At 40.7% G+C, this 22,023-nt stretch overlaps 1 protein-coding gene across 4 annotated transcripts in view; it reads left to right on the plus strand.

The window, feature by feature from the left end:
* LOC147233521 (nck-associated protein 5-like) overlaps positions 1–22,023 on the plus strand; it is a 159,249-nt gene that overhangs the window by 32,787 nt on the left and 104,439 nt on the right. For all 4 annotated transcript variants that reach the window (XM_086148425.1, XM_086148431.1, XM_086148428.1 and 1 more), the window contains one exon: positions 16,091–16,164. In XM_086148425.1, the coding sequence (XP_086004551.1) occupies positions 16,091–16,164 (74 nt within the window). The remainder of the gene's footprint in view (positions 1–16,090; positions 16,165–22,023) is intronic.

The raw sequence follows: 22,023 nt of genomic DNA on the forward strand, positions 1-22,023 counted from the left end.
AAAATGTTTCTCCAAAAAACCCTGCATTAGGTCATGTTCATACACAAACCCAGTACCAGGGCAGATGCAAAAGAAGCTGAGCGTCCTGTCTTGCCTCAAACTGCGGCGGTGTCTCGCATTATAATAAAGTGTTGTTTGCAGGGAACCTGATTTTGTGTGACGTAGCTAATGCACACTGTCAGAAGCATTTGCGGCTGATGCTAGCCCTGTCTCCACTCTGCAAAAAGTCAGCAAGAGGGATTTGAGTTCACCTGTGTTTACCATTTTGGCCTATGGCTTGCTAGACCTGCATGCATGACCTTCATTTCCACAATTTGAGTAATCCAATAGTGTCAGGGCTGATCGCTGGATGGTGTTGATCTTCTCCCTGCACACTAATGTGGTTTTCCACTTGTGTAATCATGCTGTAGGTAAGTATCCCAGCCTGCTCCATTTTTAAAACAATTTACAATTCCACATGGCATTCAGTTGTATTATGCCACAGCTTCAAAGTGCTTACATGGTCATAGTTATCGCATGATTTAAAAAGCCAAGCATCAATATGTGAGGCATTGCAGCCTCATTTCAATAATTAGAGGGAAATTCATGCAGAAACATTTTTGATTGGTGCACCATAATAAAGACTCACCGGCTGGAAGATTGGCCATTTCTGCTGATCCAATTAAATGCGGCAAAAGTCTTTAATTTGAGCCTTGCAGTTTGACACTTGCTCTGCCAAAATGGAGTTTTCCACCCTCCCCTACTGTCAAAAAAGGGAAATAAAAGGAAGAAAATATAGAAAATAATGTTGCCTTGAAAACTATATTGAGGTACGAAATCTTTTAGGCTATACTATATCTAAGAAATCTACCCAATGTGATTTCTAAATGGATTTCATTTGCCTTTATAATACTATTTAATTATTGCAATGAAGCCATTCGGATGCCTTTGGGTGGAAGCCTTTATTGCAGGCTGTCATTGAATGGCGCATTACTCATATCCAAGATCCATGGGAACAATGGTTATCATCTACATCTAGTAACATTTTCCTTCGTGAGTCATCCCACTCGCCGGAGCCATTCACATTATTGAGTCTCGGTACCTTTTTAAAGACATGACATGATCTGGATGCCTTCCATTGGTCTATAACTCAACTTTATGGTGATGTGCTTCTGGCGCTCAATGATTTTCTGGGATCCTTTTGCTGCTGACATCAGAACGGTGATTGGGATTTTATGAGGCAGGACTGAGCCTCAGGTGAATGAGATTGAATGAAGAATGCATCAAATTGTACTGTTTGACCCTGAGGGCTGATTGTCTGCGGTGTCAGTGGTCAACTAGTGCTTTTGTGTATGGTCACGGTGGCCGCTAAGGGGCTATTGTGCAAACCAATGGCAGCCTTTGGGCTATCAAACAGCAAACCATCATCCATCTGGCACAGCAGCTGGAGAAGTCACTCAATTTGCATGCTGCAAATTATGCTGAGCAAACAAGACTTTCAGGATTTTTTTTATCAAATTGAATTATTTCGGGATTGTCTGCCTTTTGAAAGAAGGTGGAGCTGATGGGTCAAATAAAACAGTGTATACACAGGCTGTTGAATACTGCGGTTCATCCTTGCCATGGCTTGCAATCAGATACAAGCAAGATTGATTTAATTGGTTTTCACGTTTGATTTTATGTCTTCCCTGTCTCTTGTATTTGATCTGTTGTGGCTTTAAGGCTCATGTTTGGAGAGGATACAATAATATAATTAAAAAAAAAACCATATATAATGTTTGTGTGTGTGTGTGTGTTTAGTCGTACATTTTTTTTTCTACCCAACAACAGTATTTTAAATAATTCTTGACGTAAATATTCATTTCTCATTACTGTGTCGCCACTGGAAGATTAGCATATTACAATTAAAGTTGAAATAGCGAGAGAACATAAAATTGTTTCTTACATGTTATTAAACTGAGGGGTCGTGTGTCTATGAGGGTCAGAGAAATGTAATCGACTCTGTCATGAAATTTCGACAAATTACCTTCTTCCATCATGTCATTTATTTTTAAGGAGATTGGAGCTGTTTCAGATGGTTTTGTGAAAATCAGATTTTCCAAAACCCAAACATTTGATAAAATGGTAAAATAAGAAAGCTAAAAAAGGGCATTGAAGAGGCAGAAAAAGTCAGTTTCTATGATAAACGGCTTGAAAACAAAAATATCTGCCATACATATGCCTTGTGGTACGTTTGCCCCCATAAATAAAACAACCGCAGTGGTCAGTCCAACGTCTGACCTACAGAGGGGACAATGGCGAATGCTCTCGTGTGTACAATACAATGGTAAACTGCTCACGCTGGCTTGCGCTGTAGGCACTGCTTTCAGGGGTAGAGGACGTATAATGGAATAAGCTATTGTAACCCTTCCGAATGAAGCCGCTACCTCACTTCAATCAAGCTATTGCAGGGCTCCGGCTGAGAAATGGCTTCCAGTGGGTTCGGAGAATGCGAGAGCATTTACCAAAAGGGGGGCCCTCCCCAGATAAAAAGGGTTAGCTGAGTAAACAAACAATAATGAACAGTGTTGTTATTGTAAGAGCAAATAGCTGGTCTAAGCAAAGGAAATTCTGGTCTTTGCACTACGACATTTTCCCTCAGTGCTGGCACTATCACACTCTGATCCTACTATCTCAAAAGCCTCAAGTGCTGACATGTTTCATGAAATCCATAAAACAAACAGATCATTTGAAATCAGGTTTCCAATGGCTGTTATGAAAATATTGAAAATGTATTCATCAGATAGACCTTTGACATGTTTTACTGCAGAGAGAAAAGTACATTTCTTTCGATGGTGAGGCAGGAAAGGTCCGCTGATGTCATTCTGTCTGAGAGGCTTAATGAGAAACAGTGCTGATGTCAAATTCTTCCCCAGCTTCCATCTGGAAGGAATGAAACCAGCGGTGCTGATAAAAATAGGTCTCCACTTGAGATGATAACAAGGATTTAGTGCCATTAACTGTGTAAATACAGTGTGTGTTTGGACCCAGACTCATACTGACATTCCTCCCAAACGGTGCAGAAAGCCTCCTGAACTCAGCTGCAGCAATGCCTCTCAAAATGTCAACTGATGGTTGATTTAAATATTTGATGCTGCTGAATTATTGGAGTCTTATTCCCTTCTCAGATAACTGTGGTGCAGATAGCTGCTACTCTGAGAGGTCTTTGTTCCCATTAACCCATGGGATGGATACAGCCAAAGACTTGTGTCGATTATCTCTATATGGCTCACGCATTCGTCTGACAGCGAGAGTGAAAAATAAGATCAAAAACACTTCTCATGTGTTTTCCAGACAATCTGCTGCCCGTTTTGTGCAGTTTTTCATTTTTGATAAATAGTGTTCAATGTGACTTTATGGCTTTGATCGCTAGACATCATTGAACCAATAGATTGGCCAATTTTCCTGTGCATAAGACACATAAATACTTCTTGTAATCATATACATGTACCTGTTAATACACATGTATATACGTTACAAATATTTTTACATAACTTCGACATTATTTTTATTATTTTCTTTTGATCGTTACTGTTTTTTTTATTTCATTTTTATTATTTGCTATTTTATTCATTATTTCTATATAGAGCAAGCTCTTGCTCACAAGAGCAAGAGCTTGCTTTAAAAAAAAAAAGCAATTTTCCCCTTGGGGATCAATAAAGTATTCTGATTTTGATTTCACCAACCTTCTGGTGACGGAAGATAGAGAAAACTAACCGTCTGACTTATGTGTGAGGAAAGTTCAATGTATTTAACCAAACACTGAATCAGATTACCGTTCTTGGGTTTACAAGAGCAATTGTCAAGGAACCACTGGAAGCGTGGAAAACATAGATGGGTAAATCTACATGTTTAATGAAACCAGCAATCAAGGGCATTGTCTTTTGTACAGAAATAGATCGCATAAAATGAGCCACTCGAACAATCATTCTCAGAAGAACCTTTTCATCTACTCATTTTTTCAAGTCTTAATGTCGGGGGAGGCAAAAGCATAATGTTGTAATGGATGGTTATATGGTGACACACAGACACTTGAAATTATCGTTTAGGAATGTGTTCCTCCCATATTTGTCACACCCAGAATACATCACAGCTTTGGAAGAAACCAAATTGCATCAGATTGGAATCACCAGAACTTCATGCAGTTTGTTCACTGAATTTATCCTACTTTTAATGAGAGAGAGAAAGAGATAGAGTGCGAAAGATGAATAGAGCGTGTGTGTGTGTGTGTGTGTGTGTGTGTGTGTGTGTGTGTGTAAATCAAAAGTTTTCATTTCCATATATTATTTGAACCGCAAGCATTCTGAGCCCGTGCAGCTAGATATGCCCCAAATAGGTTATTCTTTAACATTTATTATTTACCGAGAGAAAGTTCATCAGGGATATTCTTATCTGCAGTCAGGTTCTTGGTTTTGGGGTTTCCTACATTTACAACCCCAACATGTAGAGTACTCTTGGCTACCAGGCAGCTTCGCTGAGCTCTTTATGCTCACTTATGTGTTGTATCAATGTTTTCTGTTGCCCCCACCCACCACCACACACACACACACACACACACACACACACAGATTTCTTTTATTTTAGCCTTCAGATTCAAACTGGCAGCCTTTGGGTCAGTAACCTCTTTTGCTAACCCTGAGGCCGCTGCCTCCCCCCATAGCCTTTCTGAAATGTTGCGCCGAGGCAAAATATGATGATCACCCCCTGTGAATCGAAACAGAAATAATTCATGACCACAGGAATGTGTTTTTTTTCGGCCAACCTCGCAGCAGAGGTCAAAAGTAATCTCAGCCCATCGCACATATCTCATTTATATTTCTTTTATCACACCTGCCCTTTCCTATGCAGAAAAAGTCAGTGTGGCTTGATCAACTGTCTGTCAATTTCAAGTAGATAGGAAATTTAGAATAGATGAGCGTGAGTGGCTCAGGTGGGTTCGGTGATGACAGGTGTGCAAACATATACCATGCTCCTGTCAAATTACCATTTCCCAGGTTATGGTTCCTTGCATGCCCGCGAGGCCGGCCTCTATTCTCCGTCTCGAGGCAGGAAGACCGAGACGAGAGGAAATCAAAAGCTGACATTTATGCTTTCTCTCGCAACGCAACGCTTCGCCTTCTGGCTTGCTTCAACATCTGCCCAGCACCTGGGATGGCTGACTTAGCACAGAGAAAGACTCCATCAATAAATCAGAGTCTGGATTAAACAGTGTGGATCTGTGATAAAGCTGAGGTCTGAAGCTAATGCAGGAGAAATATCAAGGAATTTGACAAAATGTCCAGAGCAAGAAATATCTCTGCAAAAACACACTCTTGGAGGTCATGAAGAGTGTTGTACTTTGCGGTTTTTGATTTGTTACCTGGAATGCTATCCTGACGTGTCCTTGCAGCTGAACTTAGCAGGATAATGTGAAGATTTCACTTGATGTCATCAATTCAGTGAATAAAACCACACTGTAGGTATGGCTTATAATTTTTACTTTTTTTTTTTATGCCACTAGAAGCATCACTGACAAGGCTGATGTACGCTAAACAAATGTGTCAGCGTAGACGAGGCACAGACCATCACTTTGCCAAACAAAAGGGAAGAAGAGATGCTTCAGAGTTGAGCTATAAAGTCCATATGATGGTTTGGGGCTTCTTTCATATGAGGATCTACTTTGCAAAGAATGCCGTCGGAACAACTTGACCAACTCAGCAGTCCTTCCACTGGGTCTGCTACAGTGGCTGACTTAGGTGTGGTGCCTGTCTGTCAAAGCCTGCATAAACAGAAGCTCAACTTCCCCTTGTGAACCAACTAACATCTGTTTAGCATCAACACCGTGCTATGATCTGCCCTTTCCAGTTACTCTTCAAAGAATGTTTTTTCTCCTGCTCTTTGTCCCCTTCGCTTTTGTGTTGTTGTGTTTTTTTTTTTTTTTCTTTTTCACTTTCCTGTGGATGAATGATGTTTGGATTTAACTTTTGCAGGTCCTTGATTAGACAGAAGGATTTGTCAGATTTTTTTGGCTGATGGTGAGACCAACATTTGGAAGGACAGAGGAGTAAATGTGGATTTATTTCCATGGCTTTCTGTCAGCTGCAAAGATGATTTGTTGAATGTAAAGCTACAACTTGTTGCTTGTCCTCTTAAGACCCTTTCCTGCTCGCAAAGTAGAGAGCATACAAGTCAAAATGAAAAATATTAATTTTCTTTGAAATTGAATAAGCATAAATAAGTGAACTGAAGGGAAATGGATGAAAGCTTCACTCATGCATCATCTGGCAATAGTTTCTCTGGACAGAAAAATTGCACAAAGACAAATGTATCTCTCAAAATTAATCCTTTTATTGCTTGTATTTCAGTTTTAATAGAAATAAAAACAGTTTTTCATCGGAGGATAAAGGATATTGGGATACTGTGGAGGAGGAGCCTTTTGTAATAACGCTGAGATTCGGAAAATTACCCGCCTGATACAAAACACATCAAGTGAACCATGCATCTCCCCTGCATGAGTTTATTCTTTCTATACTCCCCAACAGGTTTGGGGAATTCCTCTAATATGTATACCCTTCTTTGTGTATTTACTTAGATAATCAAGAAATGGTATCAAAGGCCAACAAAATTCAAAGAAAAACCTTTTTTGTCACGTTCAGTTATACATAGAGCACAATATCAGCGAAAATTCGAACGCTGCATTTATCCCTGCCTTCTGCTCATGGATGAACTATGAGCAGAAGGCAGCGACAGGGAAGACAGTAGGGGTTCAGTGTCTTGCTCAACAACACTTCGACCGGCGAGGAGGAGCGCGGGAATTGAATCAGGAATGTTTGGTTCCAAGGATGACCGCTGTAACCCCGCAAGCCTCTCCGCCCCCTAATATTCATCATGAACTCGTGTTTCCCAGCCCTATTCTGTAGTGTTGACATTCTCCAATCTATGCTCCTTTTTTCTCTCCATCCCTTTGTCTCTGCACCATGGTTCTCCCTCTCTCTCCGTCAGCAGCATCCACCCCCACCCCCCCCCCCCCCCCGCTCTGAGTTGGCAGAGCCAAGTTTCCTTTTCATTTCTGTCATCACCACTCTGCCTCCCTTGCAGAATACACCTGGCTGAATATTGGACCCCAGATAGTAATAAAACCCCCAGGCTTGTAAAATATGGGCACAGGCATGCCACAGACTTCTACCTCCTGTGTGTCCTAGTTTCCTAGATTTCCATCCTGTCTGTAAAGATTGGTGGCAGCATGAATGCAGTGTGTCTACCTTTGTTCGAAAAGCGGCGTCTCCCCCGCCCCCCATCACCATGTATGCTTTCTGTACATTTGAAAGTGGGGTGGAAGCAAAGAAGAAAGAAGGACAAGATAGAGACAACTGGCACAAAGAAAAGGGGTGGGTTAGTTTCTTTGGAAGACAAATACAATGCCAAGAATTGCAAGAAATACATTCACGTGTCTGTACAAAGCTTTTTACTGACAACCAGCGATTCTAACATTTCGGGCACGGAGAGGGGAAAGAAGGCTACTTTTGGGAACCTTTGTAAGAATAAATGAATGTGCGGGTGACATGCAGCGGGTTCCTAACCGTAAAAGTGTCTTCATGTCTCTAAACCTTTTGTTCCATGTCCCTTCAAATAATTGTTTTGTTATTTTTTCTTGAAATTCCCATTACAGCCTTAGCTTTTGATTTATACATTAAAACACCAGAATCCGTTTGTCAATTTTCTTATGGATTAAGAAAAGCAAAAAGGCCATGATTAACAGCCAAAAATATAGAGTATGTTCAGTTACTTTTTGATACTACCAGTCACTTGATATATTGTGACATACAATAATTACCCTTTAAAAAAAGATGAAGTCAAAATAAATAAAAGAATCCTTCATGATACTTTTCTATATTTTCAAACCCTCTTGTTCTGTTTTGTGCTGTCAGTCAGCAGATTGTAAATAAATGTGACCTCTTTGAGGAAACACGCAAAGTTTAAAAGGCACCAACATGCAGAAATTTGCTCTCCTTTATGACGCCTTCACCCGCTCTTCCACACAAGTAACTCTGTGGAAGTGATCAAATAGCGATGTCAAATCTGATGTATTTCAGTACTCAGCTACCTTTTCAAATCTCCCCCTGTGAGATTTGTGCCGTGAACAGCTTTGCCACTGTTCCCAACAGGCATGAATGGCTTGCTCTGTCGGAGCCAAAGAGCAGAGGAGGAGCCCGAACAAACGGGGGTTATTTGAGTGTTGGATGTATCTTAATGTTTAGAAAGATAATCTCCAGGGATTTGGATTCCTGTTGGTGGCGAGGTGTTGATGTTTGGGCTGGGCCAGGCTGTAGGTGCTGCTGGTTGAGGGACATCAGATAACCTGAACTGCTGAGACTCACATCAGATGATGAACAAGCACTCTTTTGTATCTTAGGTAATCCATATTGCCTGACACTGTTGTATTTGGGGCAGGTAGGCAGATGAAGAATATCCTCCTTACTGGAGGCATTTGGTAAGAATGTCTGTTGCTCAATAAGGCTACTGTGTGAGCTTCTACCACTGTGCTCAGCTCAGTTTGTATCATTTGCTGGAAATTCAACCTTGACTTTGAATGGTATGAGTATTTTTAATATTAATATAGATTACTTGAAAGACAATATGACTATTGTCAGTTGTATTTTTCTGCACATAAACACTCTTGTTTTGGTGATATTGAAAAGTTGAATTCAAAACCAGTGTGTTAAAATCGTGGACATATGGTTTGATGACATCATCCTTGCCTGACCCGGTGCGGCTTGTAAACCCTCCTCTTGTAAAACTTGAGTAAATATATTAAATAAATGACCACCATCGAGCTTGGCAGCACGATCGGCGCAACTTCCTGGCAGGATTTAGGCAATGGTTTTAGATCAAGTTGGTGTTGGGCACATTTCAGATTCATTGCAAGGTTAATAAAGTATTTGGTAACAGACACATGCATGGACTTACCAGTACTCATTAATTTTCAGCAAATCAATTTCCATTAGTGGAGGAACAAACCTGCTTTATAGATAACTCCATGATTAGTGGACATTCATTAAAGAGACAAGTTTGAAAGTTAGTTTATCATTAGTGAACTTGAAGGGACATTAATTACTCTCTCTTAACTACAGATTTTCTATATCAGGCCAACATTTTGCCCGAGTGAAGTACGGTGCGTTACGGTATGTAAGGATGCATCTGGTCCATATTGCAGCGGCTTTAAGTTAAAATATGCTCATCTGTTGTGTCTGAACTTGCTGTTGCCATGACTGAGCTGAAGTGCCAAAAGCGGTAAGGCCCACATATGCCTGCTTTATAACCTAACCTAATTATCAAGTAGAATATTTGGGGCATCATGTTCCACTTCAAAATATAAAGGGACGAGAGAGGAGCCATTGGCCTGTTTGAATGACTCAACAACTCTTCACGTTGACTTGATGAATGTCAAAATATGCATCACCAATGATTCACTCCACAAACACTGATGCACCGTTCCCACGCGATGAGTGACAGCCCCATTTGGAAATGGATTTGACGACAGACATTAACCGGGTACGCTTTTTGACTGCAATCGCTGATTTTTCCTTTTCGGTTAAATGTCGGCTTATTTATGTTTAAATGAGTTTTCAGTTGATGGAAGCAGGATAGGTCTCTGAATTTCGATTGATCCATTTGGTAGCATCCTAAATTTGACCCATGTGTGGTCACAACTGATAAGAGCTCATCTGACATGTGATCCAGTTTGTTTCCAACCACATTTTTTGTGATATTGAAGGGATGGTTTGTCAGAAACAGACAATCCTCCCTTCTATCACAACACAGCAGATTCACACTCACTTAAGTAAGAAGTAGCAAACTTGTTTTCATTGACCTTTCAAAGACTTTGAACAGTCACTTGCCTTCCAGGCAAGCAGTGCAGCCTCAGCGATAAGTTATGACCACATCCCTGCCCATTCTAAATAAAGATGCGTTTTTTTTCACGTTATCTCAAATGACGAGAAACAATTTCCCCCTTTGAATTCGTCATTTAACTGTGATACAAAAAAAAAAAAACAAGGATCCCAGACCGTGCACGCCTGATGCCAAATCATCCCTTACAGATCAAAATGACACCGAGCAGATTTCAGTTGCTGTTTCTGAGACAAAAGTATTGTGATCATAAGAATATATAATAATAAAAATAACGATAAATCCCTCAATAAGCAGAGACCGGTTATCAGCAGAGCTCGGACAGGATATAAAAGGCCACAGGCCGAGATGAGATGGTGACTCCAGGTCGTTGGGGTGTGAGTAATGATCCCCTGAGTGAAGGATCAGTGGCACGGGAGCTCAAAACACGCTGATAAGAATAATGAATTCATCTAATGCTGACAGATATGGATAGTATCTATCCAGACTGAGGCAGGTTTGGAGAAGTCTACACTCAGAGACAATTAGTCAAACTGCTTAGCTCATTACCTCTGTTTGATAACATCGCTCATTATAAATGAGATTGGCATCTCGAAACAAGTTTTGTTCACACTCATTAAATTCGAGATGTTGTTTATCTTTCAACACATGGAATATGCAAACTTTACATTTCTGGGTGGCAAAGTTATTTGGCTGCAAACCCTGCGGGATTTTTGGGAGGAATCCAATACCAACAGATAATTCGGATCTTGGTTTATCTCCCACATCTCGAGGATTCACTTTCATAATTTATTCCCAAGCGCGCCATAAAAACACACACAAAGAAATCTTATGTTCTGTTGGCATAATCTTTGACTTGCAGTAGCAGAAGTGGAAGAAATCCTTTCAGTCCAGCTTACATTTCAGAGGCTGCACTGGTGCGACGTAAGTTTGCAGAATATTTGCCGTGAGTAATGACAGGTTTGTTATGTCACGAGGGGCTAAAGGGATCGAGAGAGGTTGTGACCTTGTCTCTGGCAGGGCCTGATTACCAGATTGCAAACTAGGGATTGCAGACCATGACAAGGTGTCTTATCTGTGGCTGCAGCCGAAGTCTCTGATATGTGAACGCTCTGAGGTGGTGGAGCCATTGAGGAATTCACCCTGACCTCAGTGGCAAAAAGGTCAGTGCTTTATCTGGCTGGAAACGTATTTATTTTTTTCCAGTAAACTCCAAAGGGGGCTTTATAAGAGCCAGACAGTTGCGTAGGATGTGACCCCATCCATCCCAGAGCAGAGGATCGAATGGGTGAATGATACACTTGATGTTTTATTACCGCAAAATCAAGACCATTCATCTTAAACAGACTGAAGCGCGATTGTTTATCACTTAGTCCGTTTGACTGCTCAGCGTCTTTGCATGTATTTTTCGTTCATCTTCAAACACCCTCCATATTAATCTGTGAATAAGCAGTGGGGAGCCAGCACTCATATTTTAAAATTTCATAAAGGCACAGAGCAGTTGGAGGGGACCAGACATAGGACTCAAGCTGCAAGTAGGCGGGGAGGCTCGCCACTTGGCAGCGTCTGAGTGCCTCTTTCACAAATGCTCTCACACACATGAGTAAACATCACTGGAAAAACATGACTGAGAACATGCCGTCATAAAAGAACATGAAACATAAGCAAAACACTTACCTATCAGAATGCTTTTGACTTTTAATTAAACACTGTCATAATATCTACGAAATGTGGATATTTGACATTTCACAAAATACATTAAATGACCCTCATGACCTACTGATATAGCATTCTATGTATGTATGTATGTATGTATGTATGTATGTATGTATGTATGTATGTATGTATGTATGTATGTATGTATGTATGTATCTATCTATCTATCTATCTATCTATCTATCTATCTATCTATCTATCTATCTATCTATCTATCTATCTATCTATCTATCTATCTATCTATCTATCTATCTATCTATCTAGGCAAACACAAAGCTGGCCTACATACATCATGTGGGCTTGGGTTGATGTTGTTTTGATGTTTGGTAATCTTTATTTAAAATGCTCATTAATTATTCACGGAGAACAGCTTCTTGGAATGATGGAATATATTCTTGTTAGTGTGGGAGGGTTTAGTGACAAAAACACATGAAAACGTGTCTCGTAAATTGGACTTAGATGGGATTTTATGAGTATTCCAATGCAAAATTATGTTAATTGAAAAGAAGAAATAGGGAGACAGGGGGTTGGCTCGCACTCAGAAATCTTCAAACGCATTAGTAATAAAACGCTGTCTTGTGTAAGGGAACTGGACTTACCATAAAAATCATGCCTCCTACTGAAATGTTTTTTGTATCATTTGGACAAATGTAACTCACCACTAATGTGAATAATCAAGGCAACACTTAAAAAGGCCCAAAAATGACAATTTATAGAGGTGCAATTTGCATCTTGTATGTTTTTGCATTGCCCCTCTTCTTCTTTTTCTTGTTTGAAATTGTAGATTTTATCCATCTTTTATCAAATCAGGAACACAGCTACCTCTATAGCATTAACACTGACCAGTACTAAGACTGGAAGGCTTAGAATTTATGTCACACTTGAAGCTGTAACAAAACTATATGTCAAATTCATGGTTCTGTGGTGTAACATTAACTGGCTGAATGGGTTGTTAAGGGAGATATTACTACTGTGACACTCAGTAGATTAAATGGACATGACACTTTACAGGAAAATAGAATATTTTCTCTGAAATAACCGAACGTGTTTTCCCTATTGTGCTCTCACTGGTTCTGTGTGTTGCGGTTGCATTAAGAATTGCACCGCGTATGATTCAGTTTTAAATTCATGCAGAATTAGGCTGGCCATTAAAGAGAACACATTTGGTTTCTGGCATTTACTTCTGCATTCTCCTGTCAATGTGATAACGTGCTCCTTGTGGCCTTACAACTCTTTTTAACCACTATGAAGAACTGCTCCGCTGGCCTCAAGTAGGGAGCCTTCATCCTTAGAAATATGCCTCCGATAAAGTCTCAGGTCAGTAAATTCAGATTTTTTCCAGCCTACACGTGAGTACCTATGCCTCGTGGGAATGGTGCAGCTTTCACTCGTTGCTGTAAAACTGTCAAAAATAATGCCTGGCTGAAGATATAACACGCGGCATTACATACATGAGTCATGCCTTAAACCTCTACTTAAAATACCCTCCCATTTCACATGACAACAAGCACGCTGCATTCTCTGAATTCTTGTATGTGCACTGAGGATTATTTCGGTGCCCTGTCATTAGGAAAGGTCTACGTGATGACAACACTGGCTTAGGCAGCTTTACTTTGTGTTTGATGTGGCCTGTAAATATTTCCCTGACATGGGGTTTTCATGAAGAAGGTTCCCCTTTGTGCAGCAGCCGTAATCATTACAGGATCATGTTGCTAATGGTCTTTCGGAGACAGACATTTTACCCCAGACACAATCTTTTGTCTAAATGGAGGAAAAGTCACACATTTTATTTGATTACATGGCATGACACTTAGGGAGACTGGGTAATCCCTGTTTCTTGCATATTCCCTGTGTCTTGCATAGTCATTTTCTTTGACCCGTCTTGCATAATCAGTGTTGCACAAGGCCGTGCTGTTCACGATTGTCTGTTTTTGGACCTGATCATCGCAGAAGGGAAATCACAGCTGTTATATTCTGCTCTTGCTTGTACTCTTGAAATTCCAAAAAGGCAACATGGATATTATTGCCATAGCTTTCACAGTTAATGACCTTTTGGATGAGTCCACACGTAATTGGGATTTGGAAATTATCAGAGTGCTAGTGGACTTGCAACTCTGGTGTGGCAATTGGCCTACATGGCGTGACTCGCAGATGGCTCTGAGGCACTGTTGTAATAGACACTTGAAATGGTTGATTACCAAACACGAAAGATTTTCCACAGCGGTCGGTTTGCAGTCCAACAATATTATATCCTGTTGATTTTGAAACAGAACTGCAAATATTATTTCATGGTATTTTGTTTTCATATTACATTCGGAGAGGAAACACATTGTAAATGTCACATCATGGGGTAATAATAATTATTTATCCTTTATTAATCCCTATGGGGAAATGCGCACTCTGCAATTAACCAGTGCCAGGGGAGCACTTTGGGGTTCAGTGTCTTGCTCAACAACACTTGGACACGCTAGAAGGAGCCGGGAACCAAACCGGGATCGTTTGGTTCCAAAGAAGATTGCTCGTCCTCATGTGCCACGCCGCCCCCGGCGTACCGTATTGATCTGTTATTTTGATTCTCCTATTTGCCTAATGGTCACCCAGCGTGCCCTAGACTGACGACTCAGCAGGAAAGCTGGGCTTTTGCCATGTCCTGTTGGCATCGGAGCAAGCTGTTGGATAATATGTGTTCAAGCGGCAGTCTTAGATGTCATAATCGCTTTAATATTGCGATGTGGAGAAACAACCAATAAAGGATTATCGGCACAAACAAATTTCACAGTGTACACATAATGTTTGTAGACCTAAATGTTCTCACTTCCAAGCCTGCATCAGATACCGACACTTTAGGCACCCTTCGCTCATCAGTTTTGACGAATCTGGAGCGTCATTTTTCAGTGAAGGTAGAGAAGTGTCCATTTTTGGGTGCAGCGCCAGTGGAAGAAAGCAATTTCTCATTTAGAACAGAAAGATGTGTAGAATACAAATTCTGCTTTTATTTAGTTTGGTTTTAGATATGGATACAGATGATGATGTAGAGAGGAAGCTCCAGGTTTGTCAAAAAATGGCAAGAAAGAAGTTTTAATGCGTCAGTATGTGGCGCTAAGGCAACCTTCGCAGTTCTTCAGGATATGGATGCTTTGGAAGTGAAAATGTGTTTTTTAGACCAATGCTTGCTCCTCGAAAACATCTGGCCCATAATCATATTTTTCCTCAAGGCTACAGGTTAAAAAAGATTATGCAGTGATAGTGATGGTTCTTAAAGTCTGTTGAAGCCCCCGGGTTGGGTCACAGCACGGTCAAAAACAGTCCCTTATTTCTCCGCACTCAAATTGGGATTATAAATACAAATGAATGAAAGGATGCCTTTTGCGAGGCTGATGTTTTAAGTTGCTATCAATTATACCGCGTTCCATTTTTTTTTTTTAATGCAGGGATATGCATTCATAAAATGCAAGTGAGATAAAAAACACGACAAGCACAAAACTGTGTCGTCCTGTTGCTCAAAGTTCAAGAACCATTTCATCTTGTGTAACTACCATGTTTTTATTTAGTCGTATAACACAGACATCCTCAGAAAAGCAAAGGCTACAGCTAAAGCCATGTGAAAAAAAATCATTGAATTCACATCATTGAATTATCATTACTATGACGGCAGCGGTCAAAAAGTATTTATGTGCCAGACAAGTAATTAGAAACAAAACTATTAATGCATAAAAGGAATTGCAATAGCAGAAGTACCAACAAAGTCTTCTTGGTTTTAATAAAATATAAGGCTCATATACAAATTGCTACCTATTTCCTCTGAGACCAATATTTTGACACAGTCATCCCTATGGGAATCCCTTTTACTCAGTTGCGCCTCTTGAGCACATAGTGTAGCCACGTCTATGAATCAATGCACAGCAACTGCCTCATTGAGATAACCATTTACCTACGAGATTTATCATCAATTAATTAATCTCAAACCTACATAGGGCTGATCTTTCTGCATCAAGTCACAACAGGCTGTAGGAATGCGTCCTAATTCTTATGGTTTATGTTGGGCCACTAAGAGGCAAATCATTAGACCATAGCACAAAAATCCTGACATCTGTTTTTCCCATTCTGCTCTTAGCCTTAGATCATTCTGTCCGCTGTAACTCGGTAGCGCAAGTTTTGGAGTGTGGGCTATTCCCAGCTGACATTACACAGCTGGGCTTGCTTCTGGGCCAGCCGTTACAAGTTATCCAGAGGAGCCTCTGGAGTTACGCACACAGTTATGGTTCGCTGTTCTTTACACATTTATGAAAACATCACATATTTGATCAGTGGTTGTTCATGGTTGGTGTTATCTGGCTTAGTTGATAATGGTTAGGATGGAGACCTCTTTGGTGTCTGTCTTTGTTTCCACTTATGTTCTATTCAGGCCGGGGTTTTTACACTTTGACTCCGATGCTCACATTTGGCTTTCCTCTTCTCTTCTTGGCAGGAATACATGGACGCCAACAAATGCATTGACGAGCTCCTGAAACAGCTCGAGGAGGAGCGCCGAAATGTCAGGAGGTAAGAGGTTTTCAAGACTTTTGGGCAGATGTTTTATTGCCTGAAGATATCTGCAGCTGCGTGCAATCCGTTTCCAATCAGAGGCTGCCGAACAATGTTGTTTGGTTTTGAGCCCTAGACACGCTTTGTATGCTGTTCTTGAGAAATGTTTTTGTGTTGGAAGCACACTAAAAAGTGACGGACAATGGGAAGACTCAGGGCCCAGTGTGGGGTTGGCTGAGGGCATTTCTCATGGAGCTCCTTTGGAAAGCATTTCCCCAGACAATGAGGATGAAGCACTTATGGAGATGCCAATCTAATGACCTTGTCCCCTCCGTACTCCGGTCTTCCTGGCCCTTCCAGTGATGCACATCCCCCTATAGATGATAGTGACAATTTTTTAAACTTCACCCTCTTTTGTAAAACCTTCTCTCCATCTCAATGGAGCTGTATTCCCCTGACTCAAAGTAATTTTCCCCCTGAATGAGCAGAGAGGGGCTGGGGGTTGGAAACAGGGTGATTGGAGTTTCAAGGTGGGGGGTTAGCGGATAGATGGCCGCTGACCATCCCCTTTACTGGGCCGGACAGCCCTTAATAAAGAAAGTGTAAAGGAATGACCCCCTCACACAAGTCATCCCCACCCTTATTTATATGACATCCTCAGTGACACCCAAAGTGACCCGAGAGCCACTTAGGATGTCCAGCGCATCTCTTTAGCGGCTGATTTCAGCTTTTAAAGTAGTTCACAAGCCATGAACTTGTAAAGGCTTTTGAGTACCCGGACATGTTGACTTCACCGACCATCAGCACTAAAATTTTATACGATCACTCGGCTTGTGATGTTTTTTGAGTTGGAGGACTATTTCGATGTAGCCATTCCCATACATTTCCATTTTATAAACACATTCCTGTAATGCAGAAACTCTGGAACCACTCAAGTGGCACTGGCATGTCTCGGGTGTGGATGTTGTCACAGGAGAACTCGTTCTTCGGTTGAAAAAGTCAAAAGGTGTGTGGGGTACAACCACAAAAATGGGTCAAAACAACACTTTCAGTCACTTTGTTGAACTTATTCAGCGCGGTCATGTAAGAGAACATTGTCTGGTATCAGAAAAGTAACAGAAGGTTCATTTATTTTGGACTCGTTTGTAATCTATCAACTGAAGATATACAATACTATATTTAGGGGGCGAAAAAAAGCAAGATCCGTGTCAAACTCATAATGATGATTTTAGACAAGAAAGAATCTGAATCAGCTGAGAAAATTGCTGAGACTGCATCACTAATCGCCAGCCTATTTTTAAAACAGTTGTTATCCTTTAAACCCATTGTGCCTTTTCCTGGAAATCATTGGGTAATTACAAGTCAGTGTTGAACAATGCCAAGCAGCCTAGAGGCCTCCTTACATTACAGTTAAACAACAAGGGTTTGTGCTGCATGTTTCTTCTTGTTCATTAACTTGTTCCGTTAGTATTTACCCCCTTTTAAAACTCCTTATGGTACTGTGGGAATATTAAATGGCGCTAACCAGTATGGATGCTGATACAAGCAGTTGTTAAGCTGTGGTTGCTCTATTCCCAAACCAAACATTTTTGTATCATCCTCAGATGACAAGTTTGCTTTTGACTATTCCTGGAAAGTGAATTAAATTCCCTTGTGCATAAAAGTTAGGTAGTGGTTTGGTATTTCACAGCCTCCCCCCCCCCCCCCCCCCACACACACACACACACACACACACACACACACATACACAACCACTACCACAGTTGAACTGTAAACAGCTAGACATAAACACACCATTACATATTGAGTCTGGACTTCTTTGAAACTCAGATTTCAGACAACATACCACCAAGTAGTATTTGCTTCTCGTCTCTTGCAGTGTTTAGTTTGGAGCTGCGACAGTGATAAATGGCATCACAAAGGCTATTGTTCAACGAAAGTATAGAGCGCAACATAAAAAGCGCCTATTTCCCCACTTGTTAAATGGAATCGCATGATGCAGTAGATGTCTGCCTCCACCCCTCAGAATATGGGCTCCATCAATCCTTCAGCAGGAGAAAAAGAAGCCCTTACATTCCTCTAGTTCTCTGAATCCCAACTTCACGACCCAGTGACCCGATGAATTCATGTCTGTCATTGTACCATATTATGAGGTAGTTACACTCTGCAACTAAAAGCATTGGATGATAACCTCTTTTTTTCTTCTTCTTTTTTAAATATTCTAAATATTCCCATGTAATATATTTATTTGAGTTAACGTACAACTTGAAATGGGATTAGTTTTGATTGTGATTTTTTTTCTTTTCAAGAGAATCTATCTGATGACTTTTTTATTCCAAGTCTGGCTCTTTGTCAGACACATCTGTTGCACCCTCAGTGTCCATCGCATCCAGCCCAGTGGGAGGCTGGTCGGGCATCGCTGCCTCTTTAATACAGTATGGTGATGTTTTTGACAGGCAGAAACAAAAGCTCTGCAGTGCAGTGTCAACTTCAGATGGAGCGAATCCTAATTTGGCAAATGTACAATTAGACACTGACCTGGGTTTAGAGCTGAATTATCTGTTTCTAATTCCGACTCAACAATAAGAAAAATAAAAAATACATTTTTAAGGCTGAACTAACAGTTAATTGTGGCTTAAATTGGAGAAAAATGCTCAGATGGAAACTTCTTGCTGTGTGCCGGACATATGGGAGCAGCATATTGATACTTTGTGTTGCTAAAAAGTATGACTGGCAGGAAGTGAATTGTATGACCTGTTTTTGACAAGCTGCTATGTAAAGGTACCCTTACTATGTAATCTCATGGATAAAAACAGTGCAGATTTTTTTGTCTCTATGAACACTCCCATGTGTGGTGCTTTCAACTTTTTATTTATTTGTTTATTATTTTTATGGGGGGGTTTAGGCATTCCATGGCAATGTATCACCTTGGTCAAAACAAAACTGGTCTCACCTGTCCTTTTTCTAATTTTTTGTGCCTTCAAGAGCAGATGGTATTTGTTGTGACCCCTTCCACACCTTTGAGAACTGAGAAAGGGCTGGACGCCAGAATCCCCCCTGCTTAGTAGGAAGTGTGATGGGGGAGGCTGAGGACTCAGCTTGAGATCCATGGAGCTTAGGACAGGTTGTGTAGGGCATGCAGCTGCAGCTGCAGCCCCAGTTGAAAGGACATTAGCAATGACATCTGCTGATCAATAAGCCATTTGTCATGTTCATAGCAACAGCACTTTGGATTTGTTGGGATAGAAAGTGGAGGTCAGATCAGATGCTTAGCGGATGGTTTAGAGACCCAAAGACTCTTGTGCAACTAGATTTCCAGTAGGTAGTGTGGAGATTGACTAGGTATGCCATATTGCCATTTGCTTTTTATTTATTCATTCATTTATTTTGTCCTTGCCTCTTCAAACAAGGGCTGTTTTTTTTAGATTTTACATTTTATTTTCAGGAACTTTACACATTTATTATGCATGTTCCTTTAAAATGGCTTCACACTCACTTGCACTCAGTGAGGAGGTTCAAGTCAGAAGGGAAATTAAAGCAAATATACAAATGAGGAAAAGGCCACTGTGGCAATTAGCTGGAAAACAGCTTTGCATAACTGTGACTCGCTGATGTTACAACAGGGCATATGTGGCGTCAGAGATTCCTGTGTATTGCCAAAGTCTATGAGATGAAAAGCTGTAATCCTCAGCGAAAGTATGCGGCAAGGCCTGTTCTGTGGATGGAGGAGGTCGATGGAGTTTAGCCTTTTGCAAACACCCCAAGGATCTGCTTTCTCACGTGGTTGAGATCTGCACATTTTACAACATGAAGTGGATAAGCTTACCAGTCTAATGTAATAATTTGATCATGCTAAGCACCAAATGGATCTATTACACTCCCAAAGTACATTTATTTTTCCCCTGAAGTGAATGACTTAGTATAATCCCTGCATTAAAGGTCAGTTTGGACCAATTTAACCTTCAGAATATCTCAAAGAGCCTTCAGTGGACAACTTAATTAGTCTATGAAAAACGCTGTTGCGATCCTCAAGCACTGAAGGAATTTCTCGAAAATATTACGAAAGTATTTTCCTCATGCATTCAAGGTTTTTTGAATAAAAATATGATTGTTATTCAGGAAACAAACCGAGGACCACAAAAAATGAAAATAATTGACATTATCATCTTAATGTGGTTAAGTATAGTGTGTCATTTAGTTGACTGCTTCTTTGCCTACCAGTCTGCCAGGGGTTATGACATCAGACTGTAGATTCTGTGAATAAATCCATTTCGAAGGTGAGACTTCTCTTAATGTTACAGGTTAATTGTCTCTGTTCTTTCTATCAGTGCTTCAATAACCGTCAAACAAGAGAAACGGCTGTTTCCCTGGTCCTAAGAGCCCGGCTGCTTTTGATTTGTGTCGAAAGTCTAGGCTTGGCTAAATACATGCATCAGTTTTATGAAGCTTATGAGAGGAAGAGGTTAATCAAATGGGTTAATGATGCCTTTTATTGATGCACCCTCAAGGTCATTTCATTATTGGACAAATGCTGTATGCCCGTGCATGCTAGGTAAGTAAGTATTTCACAAGTTGCTGCATACACCAATGTCTGTCTCTCAGACTTGCTACCACTCCCAGTATCATTCAATTTGATTTGTCTTTCTCTGATATTGTCAAGGGAAAGTAGAAGCTGTCTGGTACTTTATTCTTGAAAATACATATGTATATATACAGTATGCACATCCATCTTACGCTGCTTATCCTGCACTCAGGGTCGCAGGGGATGCTGTAGTCTATCCCAGCTGTTATCGGGCAAGAGGCAGGTTACACCCTGGACTGGTCGCCAGTCAATCGAAGGGACACATATATAGACAAACAACCATTCATGTACTCACTCACTCATTTTTCCCAAATTTTTCTCCAATGAACCTGCTGTGTGTTTTGGGACTGTGGGAGGAAACCCACGCAGACACGGAGACGAACATGCAAACTCCACACGGAGTTGTCTGAATCAAACCGGGGTCCTCGGGTTGTGAGGCTGAAGCGCAAACCACCGCAGCACCTTGCCACCCATAGTTGCATGTGATTTTAAATCCTTATATTTTGAACCCTTTAAACATGATTGACAATTGCAACAAGAAGTGAACTGTACGGACAGTGTGTGTTTGTATTGTAGCGAGTCACCAATGTTGGGGTTTAAGTTGATGTTTGTTTTCTGTGTGATTTTGGGGTTGCCGGGAATTTTGTGGGTGTGGTTTTGGGTGCAAGGAATTCTGTTTTTTACCCAGAATTGAGCGGGAACAGTTAGTTGTATTGCAGGCTCGTGTGGCGTGGCTGTGGCCAACAACATCTATTGCTTATTAAACTGACTTTTTATCCTCAACCGCTGTTTTCCCTGATTAAAACGCTACAGTGTACATACACGCACACTGTGTATACACAAACACACACACATAAACACAACTATTGAAACTTTCTTCCTACTTTTATGAATTCAAACATCATATCAGTCACTCTGCGATAAACGCCCTTTTCTTGTGTTTCCACATACCTCAGAGGAAAGCGGAATTAAAATGCTCTTTGTTTTGCTGAGTACACATTCTATTTTTAGTGATTAAATACTGGTCCATTATTCATCTGCATACCCCAAACCCTCAAACTAACAAACATGAACAGAGGTCCTGTCCTAGACCGTAGATTGTTTAACTGGCCTGTAAACAATCTTTCACCAGGGTAAAGTAGACTTTTAATGGAAGCATAAGGGGTATTAGCTAATTAGCTGCAACACATTTAGCAGCATGTAAACATAATTGCAACTTGGCATGATTTTATGCCTGGTCATTCCTCTGCAAATATCACTGTCACCCGCATTGTTATGCTATCAGTCTGTTTATG

This window comes from Fistularia commersonii, chromosome 6, assembly GCF_037954325.1.
Source record: "Fistularia commersonii isolate RoL2024-O1a breed Wild chromosome 6, RoL_Fcom_v1.0, whole genome shotgun sequence".
Classification (NCBI taxonomy): Eukaryota; Metazoa; Chordata; class Actinopteri; order Syngnathiformes; family Fistulariidae; genus Fistularia; species Fistularia commersonii.